This window comes from Podarcis liolepis (genome assembly GCF_965112155.1).
Source record: "Podarcis liolepis genome assembly, chromosome: 2".
Classification (NCBI taxonomy): Eukaryota; Metazoa; Chordata; class Lepidosauria; order Squamata; family Lacertidae; genus Podarcis; species Podarcis liolepis.
The window spans coordinates 115,086,603-115,113,049 of record NC_139555.1 but is presented as its reverse complement, the minus strand read 5'-3'; the positions used below and the strand labels follow the sequence as shown (position 1 = coordinate 115,113,049).

Genomic DNA, 26,447 nt, shown 5'->3' with positions numbered 1-26,447 from the left:
CAACAACAACAACAACAATAATAATAATAATAATAATAATAATAATAGTAATAATAACAACAATAATTTATTATTTGTACCCCGCCCATCTGCCTGGGTTTCCCAGAGCAGCCTTTTTCAACCTGTGGGTCCCCAGATGTTGCTGAACTACAACTCCCATCACCCCTAGCTAGCAAGGCCAGAGCTCAGGGATGATGGGAGTTGTAGTCCAACAACATCTGGGGACCCACAGGTTGAGAACTGCTGCTGTAGAGGGTTTTCTGTTGGAATTATTAGATTGTCTGCGAAGGCTCTGACCTTATAGGCCCTTTGTCCAACTTTAATTCCTTCTAGTCTAGGGTCTTCTCTTATTGCTTTAAAATATACTTCCAGAAGTGTGATAAAGAGGAGAGGAGAAAGAGGGCAGCCCTGTCTTGTTCCCTTAGAGATATTTAAATCTTCTGATATTTCACCATTGATAATTAGTCTGACCTTTTGGGAATTATAAATCGCTTTTATACCACTACATATTTTCTCACCCAAACTCGTCATTTCCAAAGTTTTTTGCATGAATGCCCCTGAAACATCAAATGCTTTCTCCGCATCCACCAAGAGCAGGGCTGCCTTTTTATCTGGTCTCATTCTAGGTATTTTATTGTATCTACTAAGAATCATAAAGGTAAAGGGACCCCTGACCATTAGGTCCAGTCGCTGACAATTCTAGGGTTGAGGTGCTCATCTCACTTTACTGGCCGAGGGAGCCGGCGTACAGTTTCCAGGTCATCTGGCCAGCATGACTAAGCCGCATCTGGCGACCTGGAGCAGTGCACGGAAACGCCGTTCACCTTCCCGCTGGAGTGTTATGTAATAAAAAAATTTAAGGCCTTTTATATATAATAGGTAAAGGTGCCCCTGCCCATACAGGCCAGTCTTGACAGACTCTAGGGTTGTCCGCTCATCTCACTCTAGAGGCCGGAAGCCAGCACTGTTCGCAGACACTTCCAGGTCACGTAGCCAGTGTGACGAAGCTGCTGTGGCGAACCGGCACCAGAGCAGCACACGGAAACGCTGTTTACCTTCCCGCTAGAAAGCGGTACCTATTTATCTACTTGCACTTAAGGGTGCTTTCAAACTTCTAGGTGGGCAGGAGCTGGGACCGAACGACAGGAGCTCAGCTCGCTGTAGGGATTCAAACTGCCGACCATGCGATCGGCAAGTCCTAGGCGCTGAGGTTTTACCCACAGCGCCACCCGCGTCCCTTTTATATATAATAGATGTTCATAAATGTACCAACCAAACACGTACATAGATACGTGGACCACATGTCTGGAGCAGCACAGGAAGACTGTCCTGAAACCATTTTGACTCCCAAACTGACAAAATGTATTCTCTGCAAGGAGGGAGGGGTGAGGGGCCTTCCCATTGTCTCAGGAATTGGGTAATCACCGTCTCAAAGGAATGGCCAGACTACCAGGAAAGGCAATCAGATAAGGCATTATCAGATAACCTGGCAGACAGGAAAAACAACAACATTCAAATTCCTGTTGCAGACTGCCTTTTCTATGTTGTAGGTATGCTGTTTGTGGGGGGTGGTCTTGGGTTACACTCCTTCTGTGATGTATGTATGATGTATGGAGGGGTGGTCTTGAGCTCCAGGGCAGGGAATTTAAAAGTTCTATATAATGGCAGGCACACCTTTGTCCGGGGTCCTCCTCCTTTCTCCTGACTGTGAGGGGAGCAACCTGTTGCAACAGTTCAATAAAGATCAGGCTTACTAGCTGCTTTGCTTCTCAATATTCTCTGGTTGGCTTCTTTGATTTTCTCCAACTGATGGAGAACCTGCAAAGGACTCTATAAGGGCTCTTGTGTCCTCCATAAGGGAATAAGGGCAGATTTTGTTTACAACAGGTACCTATTTATCTACTTGCAGTTTGATGTGCTTTCAAACTGCTAGGTTGGCAGGAGCAGTGACAGAGCAATGGGAGCTCACCCCATTGCGGGGATTCGAACTGCCAACCTTCTGATCGGCAAGCCCTTAGTGAGGACAATATATTCTTGCAGGAGCTGGGAGCCAAAGCAGGCACAGTCCAGCTGGGGCAAAGTATAAGTTTATATTCCCTATGCACACGTTCCCTCCCTCGTCTTCCCATTGGTTGGGTGCTACAAGGTTTTCCTTCCCCCAGTTATCAAATAACAGACATGAGGCTGAGCGTGGGGAGAAATTTCTCCTTCCTCCTCTGAGTTGCTTCCACTTCCGGCTTCACCAGCAGAGATAAAATTGGAGCTGGCAAAGGAGGGAGGGGAGGAGGCGGGAAGGGGGGCTGCATTGTGCGGAGGAGGGGGCTTCTTCCTAATCAAGCCTCCTAATTAAGCGCCCTCACGCCCTGCCTCCCACGCGGGGGCTCCCATTCCCGCCCCCGCTGCCCAGGATTTCGGGTGAGTGCAAAGCCAATGGCGGGGAAGGAGGGAAGGGGCTTTTCGAGGGGGTCCAGGATGAGAAGCCCCCGGACGGGGAGGAGAGAAGGGAGGGAAGGGAGCTGTTTTCTTAAAGGGGGCCTGGGGGGGGGGAGAAGCTTCCTCCTGCAGGGATCTGGTACAAAGGGAGTTGCAGGGAAGGAGGGGGGAGAGGGGAGAGGGGTGGGCATTGCTGGCCAGGATCGCCTTAATAGTATTACAGTGCTACCTCGGGTTACATACGCTTCAGGTTACAGACTCTGCTAACTCAGAAATAGTACCTCGGGTTAAGAACTTTGCTTCAGGATGAGAACAGAAATCACGCAGCAGCAGCGCGGTGGCGGGTGGTCCCATTAGCTAAAGTGGTGCTTCAGGTTAAGAACAGTTTCACGTTAAGAACGGACCTCCAGAACGAATTAAGTATTTAACCCAAGGTACCACTGTAATTTAAATTTAGTATCTATACCCCAGCAGAAGACCCCTCAGAGGAGGACCTTATCTTTAGGCAACAGGTGAAAGCATTGCTCTTCTCCCAGGGGTTTGGCTTATTAAACAATCTATGGACTTTACAACTGAGTTGGGGGGGTGTTGTTTTTATTTCTTACTCTGCTATGCATCTCTGTGTTTTTCTCTTGGGTAAGGTAATTGAGAGAGTGGTTGCCGAACAGCTTGGTTGGTTTCTGGAGGAAACATCGGCTTTAGATCCATTTCAGTCCGGTTGCCGTCCTAGTTTTGGGACCGAGACGGCTCTGGTTGCCCTAACAGACGATCTCCGTAGACAACTGGATCGAGGCGGGTCAGGACTGGTAATCCTTCTAGATTTGTCATGGTCGATCATTATCTTTGCCTTTGACATGGTCGATCATGATCTTCTGGACCACCGCCTCGCAGACGTGGGGATACAGGGCATAGCCCGTAACTGGCTGTGCTCTTTTATCTCTGGTCGGGGACAGAGGGTGGCACTAGGGAGGGAAATGTCTTCGCACCACTCCTTGGTGTGTGGAGTGCCACAGGGCACAATTCTCTCCCCGATGCTTTTAAACATCTTTATGCGCCCCCTTGCCCAGATTATCCGGAGCTTTGGGCTGGGCTGTCACCAATATGCTGATGACACTCAGCTCTATCTGCTAATGGATGGCCACACCGACTCGGCCACACCGACACACTGACCAGATGCTTGGCAGCTAGATGGTTTCGTGGGAGCCGATTGAAACTAAATTCTTTGAAGACAGAGGTCCTATGGCTGGGTCGGGATGGCATGGGGATGAGAGACCAACTCCCTTCTCTTGTGGGGGCCCAGTTAGTGCCATTGCCTTCCGTTAAGAGTTTGGGTATAATCCTTGACGCCTCCCTTTCCAGGGAGGCGCAAATTACAGCAACAGCCAAGGTGACATTTTTCCACCTTCGCCGCATCAAGCAGTTGGTCCCTTACCTTTCCCGCCCCGACCTGGCCACAGTGATCCATGCGACAGTCATCTCCAGGCTTGACTACTGTAATTCGCTCTACGCAGGGCTGCCCTTGAAACTGTCCCAGAAACTCCAGCAGGTGCAGAATGCTGCAGCGAGGCTCCTCATGCGGTCTCTGCCATGGGAGCATATACATCCAGTGCTTTTCAAGCTGCACTGGCTCCCGGTGGAGTACAGGGTCAGATTTAAGGTGCTGCTTTTGACCTTTAAAGCCCTTCACGGCCTAGGACCCTCATACCTATGGGACCGCCTCTCCCAGTATGCCCCATGGAGAGCCTCAAGGTCCATAAATAGCAACACCCTAGTGGTCCCGGGCCCTAAGGAAGTTAGATTGGCTTCAACCAGAGCCAGGGTCTTTTCAACTCTGGCTCCGGCCTGGTGGAATGCTCTGCCTCATGAGACCAGGGCCCTGCAGGATCTGATATATTTCCGCAGGGTCTGTAAGACAGAGTTGTTCCGCCTGGCCTTTGGCTTGGTGCCAGTTTGATTCCCTCCCTCTCTTTTTTCTTTCCTTCTCCTCCTGCGAGGAGGCTACATTTTAATATTTTAATGTTTCAATATTTTAATGTTGTATTTTAATTTTGTTTTTAAGTTGTAATCATTCAACTTGTTTTTATTATTGCTTGTAAGCCGCTCTGAGCCCGGACTTGGCTGGGGAGGGCGGGGTATAAAAAATATTATTATTATTATTATTATTATTATTATTATTATTATTATTGGAAGCTGCCCTGTGATCTTTGGAGGAAGGGCAGTATAGAAATTTAAAGAACAGCAGTAAAAATAGGAAGCCCTCTTGCGGTCAAGGGTTGGGACAAAGTCTCTGACCAGCATGCATAGCAAGATGCGCTTAGGAGGGAATAATAATAATAATAATAATAATAATAATAATAATAATATAAATAAATAAAAACTGTGTTGCCTCAGCCACTCTGGGCGGCTTCCAACAAAAACACCAAAAAATTTAAAACATCGAAAACTTCCCTATATAGTTACAGATAGGTAGCCGTGTTGGTCTGCCATAGTCAAAATAAAAAAATTCCTTCCTGTAGCACCTTAAAGACCAACTAAGTTAGTTCTTGGTATAAGCTTTCGTGTGCATGCACACTTCTTCAGATACGTGTATCTGAAGAAGTGTGCATGCACACGAAAGCTTATACCAAGAACTAACTTAGTTGGTCTTTAAGGTGCTACAGGAAGGAATTTTTTTTATTTTTTCCCTATATAGGGCTGCCATCATAAGACTACTGTTTTGTAGAAATGGCCCTCAAATATAAAGAAATGCCCTCTTTAAGGAATCCCGTGGTGTAAACGTGTATGTTGTCCTCTAGGTCCAAACACATAGTAAGAGCAAGCAGTGCTCCAAAGTGCTTCTCTTGTGAACTTGCCATATAAGTTGTTTACTCCTGACCAAAGCTCCTGTTTCCCAAAAGGAATGGAGGGGGGCTCCTCACAACTTTTAACCCCCCCACTCCCACCGCATGGAAGGCAGAGGACGTGTTTATTCACAATCCCAGTAAACCATGTGTGTATCTGAAGTGAACTGCAGCTCCTTCCCCTCTCACTGGGCTGCAGAGGAGGAAATGGATGGGTTTGAAGGCTCTTCCTGCCTCTCTCCCCTGAAGCAACAGGAGCAAAGGGTGTTTGCAGGGCAGGAGGGCAGAGGAGGGGGCAGCGAGGGCGGAGGGAGCAGTGGGCGGATCCCCCGCCTCTCCCAGGGGGTCCAGATGCAAGCAAGGGGCTTCCTTCTTCTCCATGCAAGGGCCACCCATGTATTCAGAGCAGTCCTTTGCAGATTAACTCTTAAGTTCTATGGGGTCTACTCTCAGGCCACTAATGTGCGTACCATGCCAGCCTTAGGAAGGGAGGCAGGACAGGCAGGTGAAAGAAATTGCCAAAGGTGTTTGAAAATAGGAGGGGGCTCTTGGGGGGGGGTGCCCAGTTGGTGCTTCTCCAGGGGCAGCAGAATGTCTTGGGCAGGGGAATCCCTGCAGGGGCTCTCAGACTCCCTTGGCTGCTTCTTCTCTCCCTCCCAGGAAGCTGCAACTTGCTCTGGCTTCTGCACTCCTCAGGAAGCTCAACCTGCAAACCTAGCTGAGACTGAACCTGCAACCCTGGCCAGGATGGAAGGAGGAAGATGGACGGTTGACCTGGTCAGGCTGTCTCCTGCATCCCTCCCCACAACCTCTGAGCATTCCCTCCCAGGACCCTTGGAGAAATCTGGTGAGTTCCAGGGGAGAGGAGATGGGGAGAGGGATAGATGGATGGTGGAGGGAGAAAGAGGAAAAGATGGAGAGGAGACAAATGGAAGGAAGTTCCTGACAGGAAGAAGGAAGGGGTGAGGCCTTCTCCAAAGCAGCTCTTTGTTTCTTGAATCCCTTTCATAAAGTACAGTGGTACCTCGGGTTACATACGCTTCAGGTTACAGACTCCGCTAACCCAGAAATAGTACCTCTGGTTAAGAACTTTGCTTCAGGATGAGAACAAAAAACGTGCGGCAGTAGCAGGAGGCCGCATTAGCTAAAGTGGTGCTTCAGGTTAAGAACAGTTTCATGTTAAGAACAGACCTCCGGAACGAATTAAGTACTTAACCTGAGGTACCACTGTAGTGGGGGGCAGATTTTCTTCCTCCAGGATTTTAAATCTTAGGAGTTACAGTGGTACCTTGGTACTCAAACATAATAGGTTCCGGAAGACTTCCAAAACCAAAGCGTTTCAAAACCAAGGCGTGCTTTCCCATAGAAAGTAATGCAAAATGGATTACCGTATTTTTCGTCCCATAGGACGCACCTAGTTTTTGGGGGGGAAATAAAGGAAATTTTTTCCCCCTTTATTTCCCCCCCCCCCCCAAAGCAGGTCGGGGAAACCGAACCAGGTCGAGGAACAGCAGGATGGCGGCGCTGCGCCTCCCTGCTGTCCCCCGAGCTTGTGGGGCTGGCCGATGTCTGTCCAGCGTGAGGGGCGCTCTGCCTTAGGGCGTCCCTCGCGCTGGGCGGCAGGCTGCTATCCTCAGCCTAGACATCAATGCGGACCTCCCGCAGGGCTGCCTAGGCTGCGGATGTCTTCCTGAAGCCTGGAGAGCGAGAGGGGTCGGTGCGCACCAACCCCTCTCGCTCTCCAAGCTTCAGCGAAAGCCTGCATTCGCCCCATAGGACACACCCAGATTTCCCCTTCATTTTTGGAGGGGAAAAAGTGGGTCCTATAGGGCAAAAAATACGGTAATCCATTCCAGACTTTTAAAAACAACCCCTAAAACAGCAATTTAACATGAATTTTACTATCTAACAAGACCATTGATCCATAAAATGAAAGCAGTAATCAATGTTCTGTACCATAAAATAAAGAAGACAGTATTGTTGATGATAAAAATTAAAATTAAAAAAGAAGCCACAATCAAAAATGAAAAAGCCACACAAACAAAAATGCAAAAAGTAGGAAAAAACTAAAGCACCAAATGTCACCTCAGAACACTGCAACCAGAAATGGCTTTTATATTGATGGGCTGGGGGCTTAAATCAGCTGTGCAAGGGAACAAATGGGATGAAAAAAGCTTTAATTACAATGGGAGGGGGGACTTAAAATAGCTGCTCAAGGATACAAGTGGGATGGAAAAAAACCTTAATTACGATGGGGGGGGGACACTTAAATTTGCTGTGCAACAGTAAAAATGGAAGCTCTTCGGTTTCCGATGAAAAGTTCAAAAACAGGAGCCCCTATTTCTGGGTTTGCAAATGATGAATCAACAGAAGCGTAGTCAATCTATGGACTTCCCTTTTTTTGAAATATTTTTATTGGTTTTTACAACTGCAAGTTTATATCAAATACATTTATATAATCAATTCCTGAGATTCTCTGAATCACATGACTTCGCTCCATCCCTTTCATGGGTCCTGATAGTACCGTATTTTTTGCTCCGTAAGGCGCACCGGACCATAAGACGCACCTAGTTTTCAGAGGAGGAAAACAGGGGGAAAATATTCTGAATCAAATGTTGGACTAAACTATTTAATAAACTACTGGTATATCAGATACAGATAGGTAGCCGTGTTGGTCTGCCATAGTCAAAATAAAAAAATTCCTTCCAGTAGCACCTTAAAGACCAACTAAGTTAGTTCTTGGTATGAGCTTTCGTGTGCATGCACACTTCTTCAGATACATTATTTTGGTATATCAGAGTCAGACTAAGAGGGACAGGAGCTGTATGTTTGTTTAGTGTGCAGGCTCAAGGAGCCAGCGGATCAGCTGAGACGCGGGGAATTTGCGTAATTTCCCCCTCTCCCTCATCCTCTGCCCTGCAGTCTCCAGCAGCCTTCCTTTTTTACTTCCTGGTTTTCACTGCGCTGGTGGCTCAGAGCTCGAGGTTGTTTTTTTTGTTTTTGTTTTTTTGCTGCTGGTTGCTTAAATTTTATCCTTCCCGATCCTTCCCCTCCTGTGTCCTGCCGTCCCTCTGCAGCCTCATTGCTCCGTTTAGGGAGCGGGCGGACCTTCTGCAGCTATTGCTGGCTGCGCACCACTTTTAAAAGTGCCTGCTGGCTTTGAATCACCTGTCTCCCTTTACTATTTTACCTAAGGTATTTGCCCTGTGCCTGGGTTATTTTTCCATTTAACAGTTTGCAGCCTTTTGGTTCTGTTGCTTATTTTGAGGCAGGATAGATTTGAGCAAGTGATCAGGACTTGGATTGCAGGGGATTCGCCATTAGCTGTGTAAAAGCGCTCCTCCTTGCAGCCTTCTACTTTGTTTGTACACGTGGCTACTGGTATCAGGTTCAGTTTGAGTAATGAACAGCCACTGGCAGCAATAGAATGGAGCATAAAAAAGGAGTAGGGGCACTGGGACCCAGACAATGCTCAAATCTATCCTGCCTCAAAACAAGCTGCAGAAGTAAAAAGCACGCTCCCCTGCCCCTCATCCCGTGCGTTCCCCAGCCTTTTTTTTTTTTTTTTTTTTTTTGCTTCCTGGTTTTCACTGCGCTCGTTAGCAAAGTGATGTCTCTACTTTTTCATTATATACCATTTCCCAAAATGATACTGTTATCTTACATGACCAACACATATAGCAAAAGGTGCCCCCTTCTTTACATTTCCAGCAGATATTTGAACTTACTCTATACGTTTTAGATAACTTACTAGGAGTCAAATACCACCAGTACATCATTTTCATGTAGTTTTCTTTCAATGAACAGCAAGCTGTGAATTTCAGATTTGTTTTCCAAAGCCTCTCCCAATCTGCCATTTGTATGTTATGTCCTAAGTCCCTTTCCCAAGAACTAAGAGTTCTTTTTGAAATTGTGATGTCTCATAACTAAAACCTTTCTTTTTGTCTATCTTAAAGATATCGTTTAGTTGATGGTACTGTAACCAGTCAGGTACAGCTTCCCTTATCTCTTCAAAATCGTTTAATTTCAGTTGGTTTTCAACTGCAGTTAACACCTCTCTGTAAGTCGGCCAATTACAGTGGTACCCCGCAAGACGAACGCCTCGCAAGACGGAAAACCCGCTAGACAAAAGGGTTTTCCGTTTTGGAGGCGCTTCGCAAAACGAATTTCCCTATGGGCTTGCTTCGCAAGACGAAAGCCCATAGGGAAATCTCCGGGGACCTCTTTTAAATGCTAGCGGTGGGGAGCAAAGCCTTTCCCCCCCCCCCTCCGGCCTTCAGAAGAGGTCCAGGAAGGCTGGCGGGGGCCGAAAGGCTTTGCTCCCCAGCGCCAGCATTTTAAAAGCAGTCCGGGATAGCAGGGAAGCGCTTCCTGCTATCCCGGACGGCTTTTGAAGGCAGGAGAGTCTCCGCCAGCAGCGGCAGCGCTGCCGCTGCTGGCGGAGAGATCCACGAAGCCTGGGCGCGCTGCGCGCAGGCTTCTGCATGCCGGCAAGTCTCCGCCAGCAGCGGCAGCGCTGCCGCTGTTGGCGGAGAGATCCGCGAAGCCTGGGCGTGCTGCGCGCAGGCATCGGCATGCCGGCAAGTCTCCGCCAGCAGCGGCAGCGCTGCCGCTGCTGGCGGAGAGATCCACGAAGCCTGGGCGCGCTGCGCGCAGGCTTCGGCATGCTGGCAAGTTTCCGCCAGCAGCGGCAGCGCTGCCGCTGCTGGCGGAGAAATCCGCGAAGCCTGGGCCGGACAGCTTTTGAAGGCAGGCGGGGGGAGCAAAGACTTTCGCCCCCGCCAGCCTTCAGAAGAGGTCCAGGACCTCTTCTGAAGGCTGGCGGGGGGCAAAAGTCTTTGTCCCCCCTGCCTGCCTTCCCAGGGGCTTTTAAATCGCCCCGACAACGGAGAAGTCCTCCGCTGTCCGGGGCGATTTTAAAATGCCGCCCGCCAGCATTTTAAGATCGCCCCGGACAGCGGAGAAGTCCTCCGCTGTCCCAGGGTTTTTTAAAATGCTGGGGGTGGGAAGAAAAGCCCTTGTCCCCCCCCCCCCCAGCCTTCAGAGGAGGTCCAGGGACAGACTGTCCCCGGACCTGGTCTGAAGTCGGTTTCCCTAGGAACGCATTAATTGATTTTCAATGCATTCCTATGGGAAACCGTGCATCGCAAGACGAAAAATTTGCAAGAAGAAAAGACTCGCGGAACAAATTAATTTCGTTTTGCGAGGCACCACTGTACTTCTCATATTCAATTTTTTTCAGAGATATTGCTTCCAAGGGGGAAAGCCACCAGGGGGTTTTTTACTGAAGCAAATTTTTATACTTCTCCCATACCCTAAACATTGGTTTTCTTACTATATGATTCTGAAAAGCTCTATGCACCTTGGCCTTTTCCTACCATAAATATGCATGCTATACATTATTTGTGTCCTTCCAGATCTAAAATACAGTATCTGTGTTTTCTAATGTAATCCATTCCCGGTTCTAGCAGATACAGGATGCTTCATAATAAAGTTTCAAATCCGGCAGGGTGAAACCTCCTCTCTCTCTTACATCTGTTAATAATTTATTTTTTATACTTGGTTTCGTCCCTTGTCTGATAAACCTAGATATATCTTCTTGCCATTTTTCAAAGCATCCTGTGTTGCCTATTGCCTGGACTGCTTAGAATAAAAATAACATTTTTGGCAATACATTCATTTTTATTACTGATATTCCACCCCAAAATGATAAATTCATTCTTCCCCATATCTCTAAAGCTCTTTTTATTTCTTTCCACTCATTCTTGTAATTGTCCTTAAAAATATTAATATTCTTAGCTGTCAAACAGATATCCCAGTATTTGACTTTGTTATGTATAACTAACTCTGTTTTCTGTTGTAATTTCTTTTGGTCTTGCTCCATTGTGTTTTTTACCAAAAACTTAGAATCATAGAATCATAGAGTTGGAATAGACCACAAGGGCCATCGAGTCCAACCCCCTGCCAAGCAGGAAACACCATTAAAGCACTCCTGACATATGGTTGTCAAGCCTCTGCTTAAAGACCTCCAAAGCAGGAGACTCCACCACACTCCTTGGCAGCAAATTCCACTGTCGAACAGCTCTTACTGTCAGGAAGTTCTTCCTAATGTTTAGGTGAAATCTTCTTTCTTGTAGTTTGGATCCATTGCTCCATGTCTGCTTCTCTGGAGCAGCAGAAAACAACATTTCTCCCTCCTCTATATGACATCCTTTTATATATTTGAACATGGCTATCATATCACCCCTTAACCTCCTCTTCTCCAGGCTAAACATGCCCAGCTCCCTTAGCCGTTCCTCATAAGGCATCGTTTCCAGGCCTTTGACCATTTTGGTTGCCCTCCTCTGGACACGTTCCAGTTTGTCAGTGTCCTTCTTGAACTGTGGTGCCCAGAACTGGACACAGTACTCCAGGTGAGGTCTGACCAGAGCAGAATACAGTGGCACTATTACTTCCCTTGATCTAGATGCTATACTATTGATGCAGCCCAGAATTGCATTGGCTTTTTTAGCTGCCACGTCACACTGTTGGCTCATGTCAAGTTTGTGGTCAACCAAGACTCCTAGATCCTTTTCACATGTACTGCTCTCAAGCCAGGTGTCACCCATCTTGTATTTGTGCCTCTCAATTTTTTTGCCCAAGTGCAATACTTTACATTTCTCCCTGTTAAAGCTCATCTTGTTTGTTTTGGCCCAGTTCTCTAATCTGTCAAGGTCGTTTTGAAGTGTGATCCTGTCCTCTGGGGTGTTAGCCACCCCTCCCAGTTTGGTGTCATCTGCAAATTTGATCAGGATGCCCTTGAGTCCATCATCCAAGTCGTTGATAAAGATGTTGAATAAGACCGGGTCTAAGACAGAACTCTGTGGCACCCCACTAGTCACTCTTCTCCAGGATGAAGAGGAACCATTGATGAGCACCCTTTGGGTTCGGTCAGTCAGCCAGTTACAAATCCACTGAGTGGTAGCATAGTCAAGACCGCATTTTACCAGCTTCTTTACAAGAATATCATGGGGCACCTTGTCGAATGCCTTGCTGAAATTAAGGTAGGCTACATCCACTGCGTTCCCTTCATCTACCAGGCTTGTAATTCTGTCAAAAAACGAGATCAGGTTAGTCTGACATGACTTATTTTTCAGAAATCCATGCTGACTATTGGTGATCACAGCATTCCTTTCTAGGTGCTCACAGACTGTTTGCTTAATGATCTGCTCCAGAATCTTCCCTGGTATTGATGTCAGACTGACTGGGCGATAATTATTTGGGTCCTCTCTTTCCCCCTTTTTGAAAACAGGGACAACATTTGCCCTCCTCCAGTCTGCCGGGACTTCGCCTGTTCTCCAGGAATTCTCAAAGATGACTGCCAGTGGTTCTGAGATCACATCTGCCAGTTCTTTTAATACTCTTGGATGCAGTTCATCTGGCCCTAGAGACTTGAATACATCTAAACTAGCCAAGTATTCTTGTACTATCTCCTTAGTTATTCTGGGCTGTGTTTCCTCTGCTGAATCATTTGCTCCAAATTCTTCAGGTCGGGCATTGTTTTCTTCATCGGAGAAGACTGAGGCAAACAAGGCATTGAGGAGTCTTATTCTTGTTTAGTTCAAAGCCCCCGGCCTGCCCGAAGTCCTGCATCTTTTCTACCACCTTCGGTGCAGTATTTGTGGAATCCTTCACTGTAATTACAAGGTGAACTGTGAAAGCTTTTAATTTATATGCTTTATTTTCTACTGTTATTCCTGTAATTAATTTCTCCACTTTGTCTCCCTCACCAGGTCCTCTAATACCAAAATAAATAATAATGGTGATAGGGGATATCCTTGTCTTGTCCCCTTCCTTATTTTACACTTTTCTGTTATCACCATATTAACAATCAGCATAGACTATTGGTAGAAATAAATTGCATCAATTCCTCTCCCAAATGCTTCCTCAAAATTCATTTTTTCTTTTATCTTTTTCATAAAAGCCCATGAAACATTATCAAAAGCCTTTTCAGCATCTATAAACATTAAGCCCGCTTTTTTCTCAATTTTTACTTCCAAGTATTGAATAATATCAATTATATTCCTTATATTTGTCGGGATTCAAGCCTATATGAGTAGTAACTGGCAACTCTCCAGGCACCCGGCTTGATCTCCTGTTAACCTCCCTGTCTGCATTCCTCAGCGAGATCCAGGCAGAGGTCGCGATAGGCGATCCTTCTCAGTGTGAGAACACCCCCCTCTTTCTTGCCCCCCCAGCAGGGAAAAGAGATAGACAGAAACGTATTTACATGCCTTTATTTCTGTCTTTGCAGCATTACAAAAAACATGACTGCTCTCTTCAAGCTCCAGCAGTCGAATGACAAACACTTCCTGTACTTCCTGTACAGCTCATATTACACTCTGAGCTAATTCCGGTGCTTCACACTGAATTGACTGTCCCTCTGTTTCCCACGGACAGTCCCAACATCATGTGATGTTTTCAAGCTAGCATCTCGCAGCTGCATTGCTTCTATATCGTAACAATATTTTCCTTCATCTGACGTCCTGGTAGAAAGCAGGCCTGATTGTGCTGATTTTTTTCTGCTAAAACACCTTTCATTCTATTGCCCAAAATATGAGCAATACTCTAAATGGAGTATTTTTCTCGCCTTTTAGTTCAGTAATTATTGATTTGTGGTCCGAAAGTGTTCTTAGTTGTATTTCTGCATTTTTAATCTATGGAATTCCATCCTACAGGAATGATGGCCAACAATTTGGATAGCTTGAAAAAAGAGGATTAGACTGACGTCTCTGCTCTGCCCTCGTGGTCCTAGGCAATTATGCTTCTTAATACTAGTTCCTGGAAAGCACAGGAAGGCAGAGGGCTCTTGTACTCAAATCCGGCTTGCTGGTTTCCCACAGGCATCTAGCTGGCCACTGTGAGAACAGGATCCTGGACTAGGTGGGCCTTTTCCCAATCAAGCAAGCTCTTCTTATGTTCTAATACAGGCATCCCCAAACTTGGCCCTCCAGATGTTAAGGACTACAACTCCCATCATCCCTAGCTAACAGGACCAGTGGTCAGGGATGATGGGAATTGTAGTCCCAAAACATCTGGGGGATGTTTGGGGATACTAATATATTGGAATATTTTTAGTTACATGTGGCAAAGTAACACTTCAGTTTTCTTAGTCATAGGAGAGACTGCTACTCGAACCTGTGATCATTTCCTCCCTGGAAAAAGAGAAATACAGAGATGTGTCTAAGAAGCCAATTCCACCATAGATTATAAAATAATGCAGTTTATTAAGTGTGAATGGAATGACCATGTGTTGTTCTTGCCATTATCTGCATTCCTAAAAGTTTGGAACATAGATAGGACAGTGGAGAAAGAAGACAGTGTTAAAATAGGAGAAGGTGCATATTGCGATTGACGTGTGTTCAGTTCCTTTCTTGTAAGTCTTAACAGGATTCTCTTCCCCTTCCTCCCCATTCCCAAACAGGTGAGGAACATGATGGCCAGAATTCTATGGAGCCATCTGTGAATTCATTGGGAAGAACAAAAAAACAGTTTAAATGCCTGGAACGTGGGATGTGCTTTAGTCACAGTGGAAGACTGAGGACACATCAACGAATCCACATAGAGGAGAAACCATTTAAATGTACTGACTATCGAAAGAGCTTCAGGGACAATGGAACTCTTAGAAAACATCAAGGAACTCACACAGGGGAGAAACCATTTGAATGTATTGAATGTGGAAAGAGCTTCGGTAAAAATGGAGCACTAAGAACACACCAACGAACTCACACGGGGGAAAAACCATTTGAATGTACTGAATGTGGAAAGTGCTTCAGTCGATATGGAACACTTAGAATGCACGAACGAACTCACACAGAGGAGAAACCATTTAAATGTATTGAATGTGGAAACAGCTTCAGTCAAAATGGAAACCTTAGAATACATCAACGAACTCACACAGGGGAAAAACCATTTGAATGTACTGAATGTGGAAAGTGCTTCAGTCGATATGGAACACTTATAATACACCAACGAACTCACACGGGGGAGAAACCATTTGCATGTATTGAATGTGGAAAGAGCTTCAGTCAATATGGAACACTTAAAATACACCAACGAACTCACACGGGGGAGAAACCATTGAAATGTATTGAATGTGGAAAGGGCTTCAGTGAAAGTGGAGCACTTAGAAGACATGTACAAACTCACATAGAAGAGAAACCTTTTAAATGTATTGCATGTGGAAAGGGCTTCAGTAAGAGTGGAGACCTTAGAATACACCAAGGAACTCACATGGGGGAGAAACCATTTAAATGTATTGAATGTGGAAAGAGCTTCTGTAGAAGTGGGACACTTAGAAGACATCAACGAACTCACACAGAGGAGAAACAATTTAAATGTATTGAATGTGGAAAGAGCTTCAGTAGAAGTGAACACCTTAGAAGACATCAACTAACTCACACGGGGGAGAAACCTTTTAAATGTATTGAATGTGGAAATAGCTTCAGTCAAAGTGGAGCACTTAGAATACACCAACGAACTCACACGGGGGAGAAACCATTTAAATGTTTTGAATGTGGAAAGAGCTTCAGTAGAAGTGGACACCTTAGAGTACACCAACGAACTCACACGGGGGAGAAACCATTTGCATGTATTGAATGTGGAAACAGCTTCAGTCAAAATAGATACCTTAGAATACATCAACGAACTCACACGGGGGAGAAACCATTTAAATGTTTGGAATGTGGAAAGTGCTTCAGTGAAAGTGGAGCACTTAGAAGACACCAACAAACTCACACGGGGGAGAAACCATTTGCATGTATTGAATGTGGAAACAGCTTCAGTCAAAATGAATACCTTAGAATACATCAACGAACTCACACAGGGGAGAAACCATTTAAATGTATTGAATGTGGAAAGAGTTTCAGTAGAAGTGGACACCTTAGAGTACATCAACGAACTCACACGGGGGAGAAACCATTTGAATGTATTGAATGTGGAAAGAGCTTCAGTCAAAATGTAATACTTAGAAGACATCTACAAACTCACATAGAGGAGAAACCATTTAAATGTATTGAATGTGGAAAGAGCTTCAGTAAAAGTGGACACCTTAGAATACACCAGCGAACTCACACGGGGGAGAAACCATTTAAATGTACTGAATGTGGAAAAAGCTTCAACAGGAAGGATAAACTTACATTACATTGGCAAACTCACACAGCGGAGAAGCTTTAGTCAATATGGAACCTTAGGAAATATCCACTAATTTACATGGGGAGGTCTTAATACAGTGGTACCTCGGGTTACGTACTTAATTTGTTCTGGAGGTGTATTCTTAACCTGAAACTATTCTTAACCAGAAGCACCACTTTAGCTATTCGGGCCTCCTGCTGCCGCCACACCACCACCACACGATTTCCATTCTTATCCTGAAACAAAGTTCTTAACCCGAGGTACTATTTCTGGGTTAGCACTGTCTGTAACCTGAAGCTTATGTAGCCTGAAGCATATGTAAGCCGAGGTACCACTGTATAGTACTTTCTAGAGCAGTTTCTCAACCTGTGGGCCCCCAGATGTTGCTGAACTGCAACTCCCATCACCCCTAGCTAGCAAGGCCAGAGCTCAGGGATGATGGGAGTTGTAGTCCAACAACATCTGGGGACCCACAAGTTGAGAACCGCTGCTCTAGAAGGTTTTCTGTTGTAATTATTAGATTGTCTGCGAAGGCTCCGACCTTATAGGCCAGGGGTCCGCAACCTTTAAGACAAAAAGAGCCACTAGGACCCGTTTCCGAAGAAAAACAACAACTGAGAGCCGCAAAACCATTGCGACATTTAAAGCATGCGCGCCGCTGCCCTCTGATCTGACAGTGGGCGGGAAGGTGACGTTGGGACGGTGCGTGACTAACGCACACACCACCCCCATGCGACGTCACAGCCAGTACAGCGCCCGCCACAGTGGGGAGTGTCGGGGCGCACAATGCGCCTCCTCCCCTCGCTAGTATCCGCCCCGGAGCTGCGGCAAAGGTGTAAAAGAGCCACATGCGGCTCCGGAGCCGCAGGTTGCAGACCCCTGTTATAGGCCCTTTGTCAAACTTTAATTCCTTCTATTCTAGGGTCTTCTCTTATTGCTTTCAAATACACTTCCAGAAGTGTGATAAAGAGGAGAGGAGAAAGAGGGCAGCCCTGTCTTTTTCCCTTAGAGATATTAAAAGCTTCTGATGTTTCACCATTTATAATTAGTCTGACCTGTTGGGAATTATAAATCGCTTTTATACCACTACATATTTTCTCACCCAAACTCATCATTCCCAAAGTGTTTTGCATGAATGCCCCCAAAACATGATCCAATGCTTTCTCCGCATCCACCAAGATCTTGGCTGCCTTTTTATCTGCTCTCATTTCTAGGTATACTATTGTATCTACTACCAATCTTACGTTGCTGTAAATTTGTCTTGGTTTATAAATCTTAATTTACTCTAAATTGGGTCCATATTTCAGTATCAATGTAATTAGGGCCTCTTGTCATTATTCTGGCACTTGTCCTCCTTCTAAAATTTTGTTCATTATTTTTTCTAACATTGGTAATATGATCTCTTCCAATTTTTTGTAATTCATTAAAGAAATGCCATCCGCACCAGGGACTTTACCATTCTTAGAAGTCACAATTCCTTCTTTTATTTCATTAATATTAATAGGGGAATTTAAGTATTTCTATTCTTTCTCTTATTTTTGTGGCAGTCAACCACAAAGAATCTTGAGGCAGGTTACACATTTATTCCAGTTCAGTCTTTGGTTATTGACATTTCTATCCCACAACCCTATCCATCTAGCAGACTGCCTCTGTCCCCTGGCCCTACAAGCCCATCAGTAACATTTGCTGTAGAGACACTGGGGATTGTTCCAGGACACTTGTCACTTGCTGACAATGCAGAAGGAGGCCCCCTTGGTACACCCAGAAGATACCAGATGTTGGTTGTAGTTACGTCTATACAAAGTGCATAGCCTTTGACCCTCCAAAAAGAAATGGGGAGGAATGAGGAGCCTGAATAGCTGACTAGTAGGAATTGTACCCTGGTAAGCTTCTGTCAATTCTTGAGGGGGCTTTGTATCATTTAACTTCAAAATGTGGGAAATGTTTGTGGGGCCACCTCCTCCCCCTGTTGCTGCTGCTGAGTGGGGCCCTGGATATCTGCCCCAAACGTTTGCCTGGATGGTAGCAGGATGGGAGAAGTCAAGTGCCCAGAATAAAAAAGGAAAAGTATTTTCTGCATCTTTCTTGAACAAAATGGGTATGTCTGAAACCTCAGACAAAGTTCATGTTGACAGTAATAATAATAATAATAATTTATTATTTATACCCCGCCCATCTGGCTGGGTTTCCCCAGCCACTCTGGGCGGCTTCCAAAAGAATATTAAAATACTATGATACACCAAACATTAAAAGCTTCCCTCAACAGGGCTGCCTTCAGATGTCTTCTAAAACTCTGGTAGTTGTTGTTCTCTTTGACAACTGGTGGGAGGGCGTTCCACAGGGAGGGCGCCACTACCGAGAAGGCCCTCTGCCTGGTTCCCTGTAATTTGGCTTCTCGCAGTGAGGGAACCGCCAGAAGGCCCTCAGTGCTGGACCTCAGTGTCCGGGTAGAACGATGGAGGTGGAGACGCTCCTTCAGGTATACTGGACCGAAGCCGTTTAGGGCTTTAAAGGTCAGCACCAACACTTTGAATTGTGCTCGGAAACGTACTGGGAGCCAATGTAGGTCTTTCAAGACCGGTGTTATGTGGTCTCGGCGGCCGTTCCCAGTCACCAGTCTGGCTGCTGCATTCTGGATTAGTTGTAGTTTCTGGGTCACCTTCAAAGGTAGCCCCACGTAGAGCGCATTGCAGTAGTCCAAGCGGGAGATAACCAGAGCATGCACCACTCTGGCGAGGCAGTCCGCGGGCAGATAGGGTCTCAGCCTACGTACCAAATGGAGCTGGTACACAGCTGCCCTGGACACGGATTTAACCTGTGCCTCCATGGACAGCTGTGAGTCCAAAATGACTCCCAGGCTGCGCACCTGGTCCTTCAGGGGCACGGTTACCCCATTCAGGACCAGGGAATTCCCCCACACCTGCCCGCCTCCTGTCCCCCAGAAACAGTACTTCTGTCTTGTCGGGATTCAATCCCAATCTGTTTGCGACCATCCATCCTCCAACCGCCAACAGACACTCACACAGGACTGTCACCGCCTTCACTGGTTCTGATTTGAAAGAAAGGTAGAGCTGGGTATCATCTGCATACTGATGAACACCCAGCCCAAACCCCCTGATAATCTCTCCCAGCGGCTGCATGTACAGTAGATGTTAAAAAGCATGGGGGAGAGGACAGAACCCTGAGGCACCACACAAGTGAGAGCCCAGGGGTCTGAACACTCATCTCCCACCACCACTTTCTGAACACGGCCCAGGAGGAAGGAGTATCTAAACTGTTATTCATAACCCAGTTAATATATTTATTACTGCTGATATAAAGATAAATGCAATATAATGTTGTCCGAAACAAACACTTTAACCAGATGATCTTGCCTTCTGGGAGGTGGGGCAAGATGCTGAGGGAATCTATTCTATGGGGGGGGGATCTCAGTGCACCCAGAAGATTCCAGTTGTGGGTTGTAGTTGCATCTATACAAAGTGCATAGCCTTTGCCCCTCCATAAAGAAAGAAATGGGGAGGAGACAAGAGCTGGAATAGCTGACCAGAAGGAAAGGTAACCTGGGAACTTCATGTTGATCGACCACCTCAGCTCCCTGACCCCAAGAAAAGACCAGTCCAGGCAGGCAGGTGAGCATTACATCTACACCTACACTTTATGCTCTCCAGTAGCTATTCCTTCAGCCAGGCCTGTTTTCATTCAGTTCTTAGTGTGTGGGTGTGTTTTACGTTTCCTTTCCCCCCTTCCTTGCACTCCTAACAAAAACTAACCTCCATGCGAATGCTTTCAGCCCCAGAAGAGGAGCTCCCCTTGGTGTCAAGGGAGGGGGGGTCCAAGGGAGCATCTGGAGCCCTGCCATTCCTTCTGTCATGGGCCCTTCCCCTCCTCTCTCTGCCATCCCAGGGCCACTCTTGACTCCCCAGCAGGAGACTGGATCTGTCTGTGATGGTGAGATGTCCTGGCTGGTTGAAGGACCACTTCCTGTTTCCTGGAGCTCCATCCTTCTTTCTCATGCAAGGTGGAGTCATGAAGCAGGTGAAGACTGAGCACACCTAAGGGTGACCCCGGGGGGTGGGGTTCTGCTTAACCTTTCCCGGTCTGCTCCTTTTCTGGATCAAAATCCCCAGCTAATCTGTCTAGCTCCTGCTGCTGCTGCCGCCTGTCACTGTTCCTGTGTCTCTGGAGTGTTTCTTTGAGGAGAATACAGGACACGGCAAAAGACATTGTGTGTAATTAGTGTGCAATAAGGTAGACAGAGGCTGAGCCTTCCCTGTAATGCAAACAGGGAGACTTCTGTCCAGGAGATTTCTGTATAAAAAATTCTTTGCTGAGGTGGAAGTGGGGACTATGAGGTTCTCATCCTGGCCACCAGGGGTATTGTGTATATAGTTTTCACTCGGGTCCACATCAGTCAATTTAGGCGGGAAACCCTAGGTGGTTGTTGTTACAGTGTTGACAGCCGGCTGCCTATAAAAGCAGGCCGGCTGAGATGTTTGCTGTTCAGTTCAGTTCCAGCTTACTATAAAGAACCACTTGGAGAAATCTCTGTGGCGTCTGCTATGTCCACACACAATTTAATACTAAGTGAGATTGGAGTAGAACCATGTTTGCATGAACATGAGAAGGCAAAATATGTTCTCCATTTAAATATTTATTAAAATAATTTATTCAGTTACCCAGAAGAGTTATTAGGCTTTTTTGCTATAAGCTACTTCATACATTATAAGAAATGGGTCCTGAGACCCTTGATTCCCTTTCCTTAAAACACCATCTGAACAAAATTGGTGAAGCAGTAAAGAGTTTATTGAGGACTAAAGGTAAAGGGACCCCTAACCATAAGGTCCAGTTGCGGACAACTCTGGGGTTGCGGCGCTCATCTCACTTTACTGGCCGAGGGAGCCTGCGTACAGCTTCCGGGTCATGTGGCCAGCATGACTAAGCCGCTTCTGAACCAGCGCAGTGCACGGAAACGCCATTTACCTTCCCGCTGGAGCGGTATGTAATAAAAAAATTTAAGGTCTTATATATAATAAATATTCATAAATGTACCAACCAAGCACATACATAGATATGTGGACCACATGTCTGGAGCAGCACAGGAAAAGCAACAATATTCAAATTTCTGTTGCAGACCGCCTTTTCTGTGATGTATGTATGATGTATGGAGGGGTGGTCTTGAGGGCAGGGAATTTAAAAGGGCTATATAAGGGCAGGCACACTTTTGTTCTGGGTCCTCCTCCGTTCTCCTGCGTGTGAGGGGAGCACCCTGTTGCAACAGTTCAATAAAGATCAGGCTTACTGGCTGCTTTGCTTCTCAATATTCTCTGGTTGGCCTCTGTTATTTTCTCCAACTGATGGAGAACCTGCAAAGGACTCTATAAAGGCTCTTGTGTCCCCCATAAGGGAATATGGGCAGATTTTGTCTACAACAGGTACCTCTTTATCTACTTGCAGTTTGATGTGCTTTCCAACTACTAGGTTGGCAGGAGCAGAGACAGAGCAACGGGACTCATCCCTTCACGGGGATTCAAACAGCCAACCTTCTGATTGGCAAGCCCTAGGCTCTGGGGTTTTACCCACAGCGCCACCAGCGTCCCTTATTGAGGACAATATGGGGCTCCAAAGCAGGCACAGTCCAGCTGGAGTGAAGAATGAGCTTTTATTCCCTATGCACACGTTCCCTCCCTCCTCTCCCCATTGGTTGGGTGCTACAAGGCTTTCCTTCCCCCAATTATCAAGTAACAGACAAGAGGCTGAGCGTGGAGAGAAGCTTCTCCTTCCTCCTCTGAGTTGCCTCCACTTCCGGCTTCACCAGCAGAGATCATCTCCGGGCTTGCAAAGATGGGAGGGGAGGAGGCGGGAAGCGGGGCTGCATCCTGCGGAGGCGGAGGAGGGGGCTGCTTCCTAATCAAGCCTCCTAATTAAGCGCCCTCACTCCCTGCCTCCCACGCGGGGGCTCCCATTCCCGCCCCCGCTGCCCAGGATTTCGGGTGAGTGCAAAGCAAAGGGCGGGGAAGGAGGGAAGGGGCTTTGCGAGGGGGTCCAGGATGAGAAGCCCCGGGACGGGGAGGAGGGAAGGGAGGGAAGGGAGCTGTTTCCTTAAAGGGGGCCTTGAAGGGGAGGGGGGAGAAGCTTCCTCCTGCAGGGATCTGGTGCAAAGGGAGTTGCAGGGAACAGTGGCGTAGCGTGGGTTGTCAGCACCCGGGGCAAGGCAAGTAATTTGCGCCCCCTAACCCGTGGATTTGCGCCCCCTAACCCTAACCCCCAGATGCTGCGCCCGGTGCGGCCGGGCCCCCCCTGCACCCCCCACGCTACGCCACTGGCAGGGAAGGAGACGGGCAAGGGGAGAGGGGTGGGCATTGCTGGCCTGGATCGCCTTAATAAAAGTATTAATTTTAATTTTAATATCTATACCCCAGCAGAAGGCCCCTCGGAGGAGGACCTTATCTTTAGGCAACAGGCGATAGCATTGCTCTTCTCCCAGGGGTTTGGCTCATTAAAGAATCTATGGACTTCACAACTGAATTATGGGGGGGGGGGGTGTTTTTATTTTTTACTCTGCTATGCATCTCTGTGTTTTTCTCTTGTAAGCTGCCCTGTGATCTTTGGAGGAAGGGCAGTATAGAAATGTGAAGAATAGCTGTAAAAATAGGAAGCCCTCTTGCGTTCAAGGGGGGGGGGATGGGACAAAGTCATTGATCAGCATGCATAACAGGATGGGCTTAGAAGGGAATAATACTAATAAGAATAATTCATTACTTGCCCCCTGCCCATCTGACTGTGTTGCCTCAGCCACTCTGGGCGGCTTCCAACAAAAACACCCCAAATTTTAAAACATTGAAAACTTTCCTACATAGGGCTGCCATCATAAGACTACTGTTTTGTAGAAATGGTCTTTGAATTTAAAGAAATGCCCTCTTTAAGGAGTCCTGTGGTGTAAACGTGTATGTTGTCCTCTAGGTCCAAACACATAGTAAGAGCAAGCAGTGCTCCAAAGTGCTTCTCTTGTGAACTTGCCATCTAAGTTGTTTACTCCTGACCAAAGCTCCTGTTTCCCAAAAGGAATGGAGGGGGGAGGTCTCCTCATCACTTTTTTTTTTTAATAAATATTTTTTATTAAGGTTTCAACAAATTTAACAAAACACACACACACAAAACACAACACAAAACATAATAAAACATAAAACATATATAAGTTCAATTCTTAATTTCTTGTAGCTTACTTTCCCGACTTCCTCTTACCTCCCCTTTCTGTATTCCAATTTCAAATTTATTTTCAGCAAATCCTTCCCTTATTTTTTAACTTACTTTTAATATTGCTTACTCTCCTTAATTTAACCATTATCGCTATTAACTCCTTCATTTCTAATCCAACATCATTTTAACACTCATTGATTTTGCTATATTTCGTTAAATAGTCCTTAAATTTTCTCCAATCTTCTTCCGCTGTTTCCCTTCCCTGGTCTCGGATTCTGCTCGTCATCTCAGCCAAACCCATATAGTCAATCACCTTCATCTGCCATTCTTCCACGGTGGGTAAATCTTGTGTCTTCCAGTACTTTGCGATGAGTATTCTTGCTGCTGTTGTAGCATACATAAAAAATGTTCTATCCTTCTTGGACACCAATTGGCCGACCATGCCCAGGAGAAAAGCCTCTGGTTTTTTAGTAAACGTGTACTTAAGTACCTTTTTAATTTCATTATAGATCTTTTCCCAGAAAGCCTTAATCCTTGGGCACGTCCACCAAAGGTGATAAAAAGTTCCTTCAGTTTCTTTACATTTCCAACATTTATTGTCAGGCAAATGATAGATTTTTGCAAGCTTGACCTCATCACTTTTAAGCCACCCCACTCCCACCGCATGGAAGGCAGAGGACGTGTTCATTCACAAACCCAGTAAACCATGTGTGTATCTGAAGTGAACCAGGCGCTGCAGCTCCTTCCCCTCTCACTGGGCTGCAGAGGAAAGGGATGGGTTTGAAGGCTCTTCCTGCCTCTCTCCCCTGAGCAACAAGAGCAAAGGGTGTTTGTAGGGCAGAACGACAGAGGAGGAGTCAGGGAGGACAGAGGGAGCAATGGGTGGATGCCCCGCCTCTCCCAGGGGGTCCTGATGCAAGCAAGGGGCTTCCTTCTTCTCCATGCAAGGGCCACCCATGTATTCAGAGCAGTCCTTTGCAGATGAACTCTTAAGTTCCATGGGATCTACTCTCAGGCCACTAATGTGCATACCGTGCCAGCCTTAGGAAGGGAGATGGGACAAGCAGGTGAAAGGAATTGCCAAAGGTGTTTGAAAATGGGTGGGGCTCTTGGGAAGGGGGTGCCCAATTGGGGCTTCTCCAGGGGCAGCAGAATGTCTTGGGCAGGAGAATCCCTGCAGGGGCTCTCAGACTCCCTTGGCTTCTTCTTCCCTCCCTCCCAGGAAGCTGCAACTTGCTCTGGATTCTGCGCTCCTCAGGAAGCTGAACCTGCAAACCTCGCTGAGACTGAACCTGCAAGCCTGGCCAGGATGGAAGGAGGAAGATGGACGGTTCACCTGGTCAGGCTGTCTCCTGCATCCCTCCCCACAACCTCTGAGCATTCCCTCCCAGGACCCTTGGAGAAATCTGGTGAGTTCCAAGGGAGAGGAGATGGGGAGAGGGATAGATGGAAGGTGGAGGGAGAAAGAGGAAAAGATGGAGAGGAGACAAATGGAACGAAGTTCATGATATTAAGGAGGAGGGGGGTGAGGCCTTCTCCAAAGCAGCTCTTTGTTTCTTGAATCCCTTTCATAAAGTATAGTGGTACCTCGGGTTACATACGCTTCAGGTTACAGACTCCGCTAACCCAGAAATAGTACCTCGGGTTAAGAACTTTGCTTCAGGATGAGAACAAAAATCGTGCTCCTGTGGCGCAGCAGCAGCAGGAGACCCCATTAGCTAAAGTGGTGCTTCAGGTTAAGAACAGTTTCAGGTTAAGAACGGATCTCCGGAACAAATTAAGTACGTAACCAGAGGTATCCCTGTAGTGGGGGCAGATTTTCTTCCTCCAGGATTTTAAATCTTAGGAGTTACAGTGGTACCTTGGTTCTCAAACATAATCGGTTCCGGAGGTCTTCCAAAACCAAAGCATTCCAAACCAAGGCGTGCTTTCCCATAGAAAGTAATGCAAAATGGATGAATCCGTTCCAGACTTTTAAAAGCAACCCCTAAAACAGCAGTTTAACATGAAATTTACTATCTAACAAGACCATTGATCCATAAAATGAAAACAATAATCAATGTTCTGTACCATAAAATAAATAAGACAGCATTGTAGATGATAAAAATTAAAATTAAAACAAAAAACAAGCCACAGTCAAAAATGAAAAGGCCACACAAACAAAAATGAAATAATGGTGTCAGAGCTGCTTCCAGATCCGAGCTCACAGAGGATCACGCTAGCCAGCATTCACTGTATAAAAGTCTTTATTGATTTACAGTTTCCATTTCCAAGCTGCAGCGCGCAACTCTACGTCTTATAAGCTAGACCGGCGAAGCTCCGTCTGAGTCTCCGCCCCCTGTACACCAACTTAATACCCTAGCCTTACTCCACCTTTTCCGCCTGACTGTTCTTCTCTGGGTCCCTCTCCCCCCCGTGGTCTCTTCCTTCCGGGACTCTTCTGACGCTGATCCCCCGGACCCTTCTGTCTCCTTGCGGCGGGCTTTAGGACCTGGCTCCCTTTCCGGGCTGCTTACTGTGCCGCCTTCCTGTGCATTTGAACTTGGCGCGTGTGCCCAACCCCCCACTTTCCGTTTGACCGTTTCTTCTCTCTCCGATGGAGGTGTGGCCACTCCTGACTCATGTCCTCCCCCCTGCGGCGAGCCGCCTGATCCCGATGCCTTGCGCCCTTCCTCCCCACTGCGCTCTGTTGGGGATGTTGGCCCCGATTTCCCACTGCTGCTCTCTGAACCCCCTTTTGTCCCTTCTTCCTGGGGTGTCCCCCTAAGCTCCCCCCTTGCTCTGGTCACTGGCGCTCCTTTCTGT

At 46.7% G+C, this 26,447-nt stretch overlaps 3 protein-coding genes and 1 long non-coding RNA gene across 8 annotated transcripts in view; 3 read left to right on the top strand and 1 right to left on the bottom strand.

Annotated features, from left to right (window-relative positions):
• Positions 1–1,284: 1,284 nt before the first annotated feature.
• Positions 1,285–18,515, top strand: LOC310701302 (uncharacterized protein). 4 transcript variants are annotated; one of them, XR_014522994.1, is made up of 5 exons: positions 1,289–2,415; positions 5,934–6,120; positions 13,991–14,195; positions 14,737–16,993; positions 17,334–18,515. XR_014522994.1 is itself a non-coding variant. In XM_083491993.1 (4 exons), exons 2-4 carry the CDS (start codon positions 3,622–3,624, stop codon positions 16,485–16,487), a joined length of 2,049 nt encoding a protein of 682 aa, XP_083348119.1. In that variant the 5' UTR covers positions 1,285–2,415; positions 3,075–3,621; the 3' UTR covers positions 16,488–18,515. The 4 variants fall into 4 exon arrangements, 1 of the variants encoding a protein (XP_083348119.1); XM_083491993.1 differs by lacking the exon at positions 13,991–14,195 and adding an exon at positions 3,075–3,732 and having other exon boundaries at positions 1,285–2,415; positions 14,737–18,515; XR_014522993.1 differs by lacking the exon at positions 13,991–14,195 and having other exon boundaries at positions 1,287–2,415.
• Positions 18,516–22,244: 3,729 nt separating this feature from the next.
• LOC310701172 (uncharacterized protein) overlaps positions 22,245–26,447 on the top strand; it is an 83,151-nt gene continuing 78,948 nt past the window's right edge. The window contains exon 1 of the mRNA XM_083491597.1: positions 22,245–22,435. The gene's annotated coding sequence lies outside the window, so the exon portion shown is untranslated. The remainder of the gene's footprint in view (positions 22,436–26,447) is intronic.
• On the bottom strand, positions 23,022–24,372 carry LOC310702268. The gene is made up of 2 exons (XR_014523420.1): positions 24,282–24,372; positions 23,022–23,534 (listed from the first exon to the last, which is right to left on the bottom strand). It is a non-coding gene; the product is annotated as an uncharacterized lncRNA (long non-coding RNA).
• LOC310701318 (uncharacterized protein) overlaps positions 23,611–26,447 on the top strand; it is a 45,429-nt gene continuing 42,592 nt past the window's right edge. For both annotated transcript variants that reach the window (XR_014523001.1, XM_083492037.1), the window contains exon 1: positions 23,611–25,051. Coding sequence is in view for 1 of the 2 variants with exons in the window: in XM_083492037.1 (XP_083348163.1) it covers positions 24,697–25,051 (355 nt within the window). In the remaining variant the exon portion in view is untranslated. The remainder of the gene's footprint in view (positions 25,052–26,447) is intronic.